We start from the raw sequence: 9,788 nt of genomic DNA, 5'->3' as shown, positions 1-9,788 counted from the left end.
GGAAATTCTAGTTTTACCCTTCCATAAAATTGATACGGATTGGTAATCCGTAAGTCTCATACGGATTAGCACGATACTCTAACCAACTGAGCTATTATGTTATAAAATAATTAATGTCACTATATATAACACTAAAATTTCTAATATATATTTAATGCACATGTAAATTTGCATAATAAATTTTTTAACAATTAATTTTATCTAATAATTAGTTTTTTTACATATATAAATTTTTATGAAACCTATGATTTTTATTTAAAATTTATATATGTAAAAAAATACATTATTAGATCAAAATTAATTGTAATAAGGTAAAAAAATACATTAATAATGTATGTTAATAATTTATTTTTTACATATGTAGATTTTTATTAGACCTATGATTTTTATTTACAATTTATATATGTAAACAAATTAATTATTAGATAAAAATTAATCGTCACAAAATTCATTTTGTAAATTTACATGTGCATTAAATATACATTAGAAATTTTAGTGTTATATATAACGATATTAATTATTTTATAATATAATTGGTCTATTAGCTTAGTTGGTTAGAGTGTCGTGCTTTTACGAAAGGGCAAAACCAAAATTTCACATGTTATGCTGGGTGTACCAGCAATTTACATGGTACCCAAAGAAAAACTCAAGTTGTTTCCATTCATACTAAGAGAAAGCCCACAACAATTCATTAAGCTTGTTGGGAGTTGCTTGGGGTACCCATCGTTTTTGTTGGGGCACCCAACAACTCGGATGAAAGGGCTAAAATGTTCTTCACTCTTTGGTATATAATCAAATAGTGACTCGTCCGTATGTGTCACTATTCCCCTCCCCAACAAATGCTTCTTCTTCCTCCCTTCCTCTTTGGCTTCCTGCTTCTTGTTCCGTCTTCGGCTTGGTGCTTCTTCTTCCTACTCCATAGGACTTGTGGTTCGTGCTACGGTGACGTGAAGTTGCTATTGTTCGTGTGCGTTGCTGCTTCCTCTTCTTCTACTTGGTTTCTCCTTCGAGGTAAGTTATCCTTCTTTTGATGTTTGTTGGTGATTGTTATTACTTGGATGATGCCATTATTGTTGGTTGTTGCTACTTGTTCTGTTTCTTTATTGTGTTTTTGTTGGTGTTTACTGCGGTTATCCTTTTTTATTGTGTTAATCTTCTTTCTCATTGTGCTTATCTTCCTTTGCATGTGCCTTTGGTCTATGAAAAAACCCATACGGATCAACAATCCATATAGCTCATACGAATTATCAATCCATATGGGATTTTAAAAAAAAAATGATTTTTCAGTCTGTGAAAAGCCTATACGGATTGGCGATCCATATGGCTTGTACAGATTGACAATGCATATGAGTTTTTTTTTATAAAAAAATTGATTTTTATTAGAAAAAAAGTAGGAAAAATATTTATATGTTAATTATTTTATAAGTTGTTTAGTATTGATTTTAATAGTTTGTGATTAACTTGTTGATTATTGATTTATGTATCATTAATTTGTTTATTATTGAATTTATGAATGATTTATTTATTATTCAATTTATCTAAGAAATGTTTATGTTAGTTAGTAGTAGGATTAGATTACATTTTAGATTAGATTAGATTTTTAAAACAAACATTAGATTAGAAACATGAAAATGTTAGTACAACAAAAATACTAAAATATTATTTTAACATATTTAAAAATGTTAGTTAGTTTTTAAGAAAGATAATAATATATTTACAAACTGAATACTTAAAAATGTTAATTAGTGAAAATGTTAGATATTTAAAAATGTTAGTAAGTGAAAATAAAGATTCAAAACTTATTTTTTTAAAAATTAGATATGGTTAGTTTTTTTAGAGAATGATTGAAAATAAAAAAAAATAGTTACAAATGTTAGTTAGTCAAAATAATAATTGAATACGTGTTTTTAAAAAATTTAGATTAGAAATATATATTTGTTAAAATTTATGAAACCAAAATTTGAATTGTAGAACAAAAATAATATTTTTCAGAATAGTTTGAAAATTGATTGTTATGAAAATAAAGATTGAAAACCTATTTTTAAAAAAATGTAGATTTTGTTAGTCTTTTTTAGAGTGATTTTTGTCAAATATATTTCAGAATGTCACACTCTGGTCCATCTTCATCATGGTTAACCAACATCAATGAGGAATTGGAGATGCTTTTTGTGACTGTGCCCCGTAAGAATATCAACCTTTTGTTAATAGATTAATAATTCTGTTAATTGTTTGAATGTCAATTTTGTTATATCATGCTTGAATGTTAATTATGTCAGAATTAACAATTGAAGAGCATGGAGAATGGTGCGAAATGGCGAAGATGATGCTGAATGTCGTAGTTCCACCAGATACTATTTTAAACACTGTTCACGCTAAGGATTAGGTCATGTTCATTTTGATTTAGTTAACATATAATTATTCTGTTATTTTGTGTAACTAACCAACCTTATTTTGTTATATCAAATGTAGATTTACAGTGAAGTTAGTAAGTTATTTGCTGTCAGGTGGAAGGATGTACTTGACGACGTATGGCATTTGGTTGACAAGGATGGGAATTATCATAACATTGTTTACAACAAAAATTTAGACCAATCAACCATTGTAGTAGGGTGGACAACACTAAGAGATTTTTATCAGCTGACCGGAGATCATCTAGTGTCCTTAACTCATTATGGTAAGAGTGCATTTTTTCTTACCATATTCAAGATCAATTGTTTGCCCAAATCATTCCCAAGATGACACTCATTATACCATCAAGTGCCAAATTCTGTCACTTTTAAGGTTTATCTCACTCAGCAGAAAGTTGGCTGCAACAGTCTCGTAAGCAATCTTCTAATTTAGTTGTCAACATTTCTTTATCTTTCAAGTTTTAAATTTCATAACATATATTACTGACATAACACTATTCTTAATATCAGGACGTTCCAAGAAGCATGTACTATTTTCTTAAAGATAAAGGCTGAACTCATTTGCATTTGGAGGACGTTGCAGAATGTCAGCTTGTGTTCAATCATTAGAGGAAAACACTTAAAATTAGAGTTGGATGGAAATATTTCTATGAAACCTTGTCCTTGACAACTGACATGAAAATAGTTTTTGAATTCATTGATCGCACCGTTAATCGTGCGCTTTTTTGACCATGTTTATGAACATTTTATGACTTGGAACATTGAGCAATTTAATTATTATGAACATTATTATGACTTATGAACAATTTATTTATATAATAATTGTTTTATCATGTGTTGATCATAAATTTGTTGCAATCTAATTTATTTATATAATAGTTGTTTTGTCATGTCTAATATTATCCCATTGTTTTTTAATTAATTTGGTCATGTTTTTGAAATAAATTATTTTTAATTAATCACTAAATTAAAATTTAAGCAATCTAATTTAAAAAAATTTATATATATGTTTTGAATTAAATTGTTTTATCATTGCTAAATTTAAGCAATTACTAAATTAAAATTAATCACTAAATTTAAGCAATCTAATTTAAGCAATAACTGAATAAAATTAATCACTAAAATATTTTTTGAATTTATTTGTTTTATCATTGTTAAATTTTTGTTATTTATGGTTTTTTTTATTACAAAATAAATATTTTCAAATCCGTATCCACAAAAAAAATTCCCCATATCACAAAAAAAATTTACGTACCTACCGATTGACAATCCGTATGGCCATACGGATTGCCAATTCGTATGACCATACAAATTCATATGGATTGACAATCCGTATGGTTTATACGGATCAGCAATTCGTATGAACCATACAGATTGCTGATCTGTACGTACGTAAAAGAAATTTTTGCACTCCTCTCCTTTTCCGAACATGAAAACTAACCAAAATTCACCGTATACTGCTCACAAACGCACATACACCACTGGAGATCAAATACGCTTCCAAACCGCCCTTAACGAAATCAACTTATACTAAGTGATGAAAATTTTGTGAAAAAAAAAATAGTGCTGCAGAAATAAAAAATTGAACCTGCTATTTATAACCGAAAATACCATAAGGGTATTTTCAACATTTTCAAAATTTGCTGGGTGCCCCAAGCAATTTCCAAGCTTGTTCCATCGCAGCCCGCAATTGTTTGGCCCAACTGCCAAGCCTCTCCAATTCGCCCTCAACATGCCTTGTGACTTGTGAGACTCATAGAGCGCTACTGCAATTCTCAAATTGACGACTTATTAATTCCTTTATTTTAAGCAATTAATTAATATTTCAAACTAAAAAAACTAAAAGCGAGCTCAAAGTCAACAACATTTGGGCCAAGTTGGATGTTTTAGCTTGCATAGAATATAATTTTAACTCTCCTATGCGAAATTCTTTTTTAATAAAAAAATAATTTAGTTCCTATCTTATACATATAATTAATTTTATTTAAGCTTTTATCGACTTTTTCTAAGGTATTTTTTTTATCGAGTGTTATTGTAATAATATGTCATTTATTAAAACGAATATTAAATACTAATAAAATAAAATAAAAGTTAGCATTATGTGTACGTATTAGAAATATTATAATCAATTTTACATATATATATATATATATATATGTGTGTGTGTGTGTGTGTGTGAAGATTAAATTGAAAGTTTTCATATAAAGTCTAAATTGAAAAACGAATTTTATGCATAATGAATAAAAAGTATATTTTGATCTTTCATTCTTTTGGCAATTGAAACTAATATTAATTTCAAGCATTAGTAATTTGTGTTTGATTTGTCTTAATTCAACCCCTAACCCAAGACTGCAAGTTTATTCGTCTTGTAGTCAATCATATTTCAGTTCAATGATTAGTCAGCTAGTGTAACATAGAAGTCCATATATATATATATATATATATATATTCAACTAGTAATTAGAATTTTCTTTTTTACAGTATGCTCAAATTTATTTCTTTTTCGTTTTCAGCACGTTATTTAGGAGTGCCATGTAAATTTTACATGAACAATCCTGAAATTTATCACCGTATAGTTGTATGGAAAAATATTTTATTTTATTTTATTTTTAAAAGAGAAAGGATCAAAAGCAATAGGACAATTGGAACCTAGAAATGAATAAATAACTAGACCACGTATTAAGCAAGGAAAAAGACAATCAGATAATATATATCTTCTGGACAGGTTTGTCGCGTCATGGTTAGATGAATAACGATACAGTACACGAAACTTCTTTGATTTGGTCTCTTCATAATTCCTCTAGAGTACTGTGATTTGGAGTCACTAAAATTAGCCGAATTGAATTGAAATCATAGATACATACTTGGTACTAATTGGTACATAAACATGTAATATATATAAAACAGTAATTTCGATTTTCTATATCCAGTTTTACACAAGAAACTTATGTTTTGAGCTCGCGGAATCACGAATATACAAATCACACATTCCCAACCTTACAAGAAAAACACAAGCTGAAAACATGGAAAAACAAATAAAAAAATCCTGGCTAAATAATTAACATAGTTCGATTTTGTACAAAAGTACAAACCTAGCTAAACCTTTCTCAGCCTCTACACTATACACAATCCACCACCACCTTTGATCCCATTTAATTAACCTCAGGTATACTCTGAAGCACGGGCCTCCATGGCCTATAATGAACATCATGGTATTCGTTACTCGCATGATCTCTAGCGTGTATCAACCGAGCCAAAACTTGTTCCGCAGAAGCGTGTCCATGATCACCTTGCTTATTACTATTATTCTCTTTCCCTCCCAACAACTTTTCTAGCTCCTTCTTTGAGATCTTTATCTTCACTTTCCCATTGGCATCAGAAGAAGCTCTCAAAGCACCCAAGAGCTTCTCCTTCTCCACGTTCCCTAAACTCTCCCCATGAACTTCATCAAACACCTTATTCTTCCTTGAACTCCTCCTTCTCTTGGATGATGAAAAAGAACCCCAATCATCACCTCCCCAATCCATAGATGATGATTCCGTGGCACTGGCACAACAGTTTCCCATGTATATCTAGCTATAGCTAGCTTTGTAGCTTAATTTCTTTAGGATGAAGTGTGTAAAAATGGAATGATGAGAGAGATTTGTGAGCTGGAGGGTTTGGATATTTATAAGGGTGATGTAAGAGAGGTGGTGGGTAATAGGCAAATTGACTTTTGGTTCTGAATATTTTACAATTGGCCGATTAATTCTTAGGTACATGTGGCAGATAGATCTGGTCATTTTAATCATTTTATGTGCATATGGCAACTGAAAGGGTAAGCTTTGTTGACCAAATTAATTTCATTATATAATTTTGGTTGTATTGAATATTTATGTTTTTTAATATAAAATAAATATTTATTTTATGAACGTTTACTATCTATAATAAAGATTAATTATTATTTTTAACGGCAAATATACTTCGTGTTAACATTATGATGATAATATATATATGCCGTGTAGGACCTAGATGAACTTAGGTTACTTGATTGGGTCGATTGATACGTGGTGAAGGACGTGTGTGAAATGGGGGACGAGGGAGCATCTTTGGGATCGCTAAGTGCGTGTGAACGCGCATATGCCATTGGAATCTAAGACTTAGGGATAATTGGCTTGCTCCTTCTTCCATTTAATTTTAGCATATCACGTGTGGGTTTGGTTAATTTAATCTCTTGCGTAAGCTTTTATACCCTCCATGACTAACCTACTAACGTGGTAAAGAATCTTGTGCTTTCAAATTATACCATTTTTTAGCGGTGCTCCGTAGTTTCTCTTATTGTTAATTAAATTTCTGGAAACTGCAAAATTATTAGAGAGGTTGAATAAATAATAATTTTCATAGATTTCAATCGGCATTAGAAAATCTGTTAAAACATGTTTGTTATACGCAATCAATCTTTTAATGACGATTCAAAATAGATTAGCCAATTCAACTATATATAACCCTCGATTCAAAATATCAATGATTCTAGATTTTCGTATAAAAATTGAAAGTTATGAAGTATTTCTATTTTTTAATAAATAGAACTACATTTCATTGTTTTTTACTTTATTAATATTTTTTATTTAGTAAAAGTACCAAGAAATAATAATTGAAAATTAATTATCATCATTTTATTTGTATATATATGTAAATGCTAAAAAAATAGCATTCATTTCTTTGCTACACCTAATATTTCAAAATGGAGGAAAAGAAAAATGATGAGCATTACAACGCAGTCTTTGTTAGTGGATTTAGGGTGAAATCATTTGTGGAATTTTCGAAACACCGAAGAAGATAGTTCAATTAAGTATATCTTGTTTTCATTGATCAGGTATGTTTCTTTCGTAATCTCATAGGAATGTTCGGATTAAAACAAGAGAAAAAGCAGCCATGAATCCGTAATCTAAAAAGCCCATAAGAATATAATATTGGGACTCAAATAACTTTGGTAATGCTTGCACATGGCAAAGAAATTAAAGAGCGATAATTATGCGTATGCGTTGTTCATAAGAAAGTAAAAGGAAGAACCGCCACAAATATGGTTCTCTAAGCTGGCTAGTGTAGCTATGGCTGTAGAGCATATGCATGATTGTCGATTGGTACTTGGTAGTTGAACGCATGCAATCTGTCTAAACGTATTGAACAGTACCATTACTATATTTGAAGTTGCTTAGAAAGCAGAAATATTATTTATCTAGTTATCAGTATTTTTTTAAAAAGAAAAAAAAGGAAAATAAAATAATCACATCAATTATTATTTACTCCTAAGAAAATTTGATTTAATTGGTTAAATAAAATATATGAATTATTTTAAATTTTTTAGTATTTATTTTTTATTTTTATGGATAAAAAAATATTATCTATGATTTATGAGAAAGAGTTAGGTCATTTATACAATTTTTTTTACTACAACATTTTTCATAGTTATCTTTACTATTCATCATTTATTATATTTCATATTTTTTTCTTTTTTTGTTGTATGAGTTATTATATAAATCATCACTTCATAGATTATATGATCTACCAATTTCCTCTTAAGAAAAATATGATCTACCGATTTTCTTTCTTATATATACAGAATTTGTTGTATAAATAATATCTTAGTAAAATTATATAGGACCTACCGATTGCCTTGAGATTGCGAGAGTGGGCACCGACTCAGATTTTTATTCCGATCCCCATGGCAATATGTCATGCTTTTCTGTACACCGCCAGTGAACAGAAGGAAAATTTCTAAGAGAAATTAAGGATTCTTTATTAAGAATAACTAATTTATCCCTAACCAATTTGTGGCATATACTTTCCCTTCCACAATGTATTTATGTTGGTTGATAACAACTAAATTATGAGTTGTTTTTCAAAATAAAAATATAATAGAAATATCTCTAAAAATGTTTTTTTATTTATGACTTGCAAATATGAAAATGAGAGATAAAATTTAAAAAGATATCAAAAATATGAATAAGGAAGATTTTTTGCATCAGACTCAACTTCATTCCAACAACTATAAAAAATGAATCAAGTCAAGGAAAGAAGATACATCGAGTCTTAGAGTACACTCTAATACATATCTAAAGTCTAAGAACTCTCCCTTAGAAAATTCTTTTTTCTCTCTTATCATTTTCTATTTCTTTTTTTTCATCCCTTCTCTTCCATCCGTTTCTAAACCCTTTTTCAAGTGTAAAATCTCTTATGACTATGAGAGACTAAACCCTTAGGGTTTGACAGACCTAAAAAGACAAAAGATATATTATATACTCCATATTTATCAATGCAAACAAGTGTTTTCTTTCCTATTATCATTTCTTATTTTTAATTTCATATATCATTTATCCTTACATCATCTTTGGGGGTTAGGTGCTCGACAGTTGTAGGAATTAGTTGTTCGACAGAGGATAATTTCTAATAGAACTAAAAGAAATGAATATTTTAATAAAATCATGGCTAGACATAGAATAATTGCATTATACCCATGCATCAAAGCAAACATATAGAATTGGAACTTCATGTATTTTATTTATTGAATCTTTTACAAAAATATTTGGAATATAGATAGGTAAAATAAACTTATTATTGTGAGACATCAGAGACAAGTATTCTAATAGATGTGGTAGTAAAAATTCATCTAATTAATAGAAAAAAATCTAAAATAATACATTTTAGGAAAACAAGACATGTTAGATCCTAACATTCACATCTCATTTCTATTATTTTCTTTGTCTACTAATATTTATTATTTAGTTAGTGTTCTTTTTACTCATATTTTACCTCATCTTATATTTTCCTCTTACAAATTTGAAATTATATATCCAGCGAAAGTATAAAACAAAGTTTTATTTGAAAATTGACATTCAGACTTCTGAGTTTTTACTACTTTAACAAATTGATACATTTACCAACGAGTTAACATTCGTCATGTGATATTTGGGATGTATAGATTGATTTTTTAAATACAACAAAAATTTCAGATACTATTCAGTTTTGAACAAGTTATAAATTTCTTTTTTTACTATATTTTTTATACTTTTATTTTCATTTGAGGGATTAAAAAGTGATATTCTTGTAGGAATAAGAAAAAATATTTTCTAAAAATGGTAAATTCTATTTATTTAAATTTTTGGATTTTAAAAATATTTATAAGAATATTAAATTGTAATAAAATATTTTTAACATACATGTTTAAAATTTAAAAAATACCTAAAAATAAAATTCATAATTATAATATTATTAAACATATAATTTATGAAAATATAACATGATATATTTGACGTCCCGTATATTATATGTAAATCTCTCACCGCTAATCACCTCTTTTTTAGTTTTTTTTTTTTGTTGATTGCGTTTAAGTAAGATTTT

The 9,788-nt window shown here is 28.4% G+C and overlaps 1 protein-coding gene across 1 annotated transcript; it reads right to left on the bottom strand.

Annotated features, from left to right (window-relative positions):
• Positions 1 to 5,247: 5,247 nt before the first annotated feature.
• LOC114374971 lies at positions 5,248 to 6,062 on the bottom strand. Its single transcript, XM_028332699.1, has one exon. It carries the CDS (start codon positions 5,972 to 5,974, stop codon positions 5,561 to 5,563), a length of 414 nt encoding a protein of 137 aa, XP_028188500.1. The 5' UTR covers positions 5,975 to 6,062; the 3' UTR covers positions 5,248 to 5,560.
• Positions 6,063 to 9,788: the final 3,726 nt, after the last annotated feature.

The sequence above is a fragment of the Glycine soja genome, chromosome 11 (assembly GCF_004193775.1).
Source record: "Glycine soja cultivar W05 chromosome 11, ASM419377v2, whole genome shotgun sequence".
Classification (NCBI taxonomy): domain Eukaryota; kingdom Viridiplantae; phylum Streptophyta; class Magnoliopsida; order Fabales; family Fabaceae; genus Glycine; species Glycine soja.
Note: the sequence above shows the minus strand (reverse complement) of the source record. Positions and strands in the feature narration are given on the sequence as shown.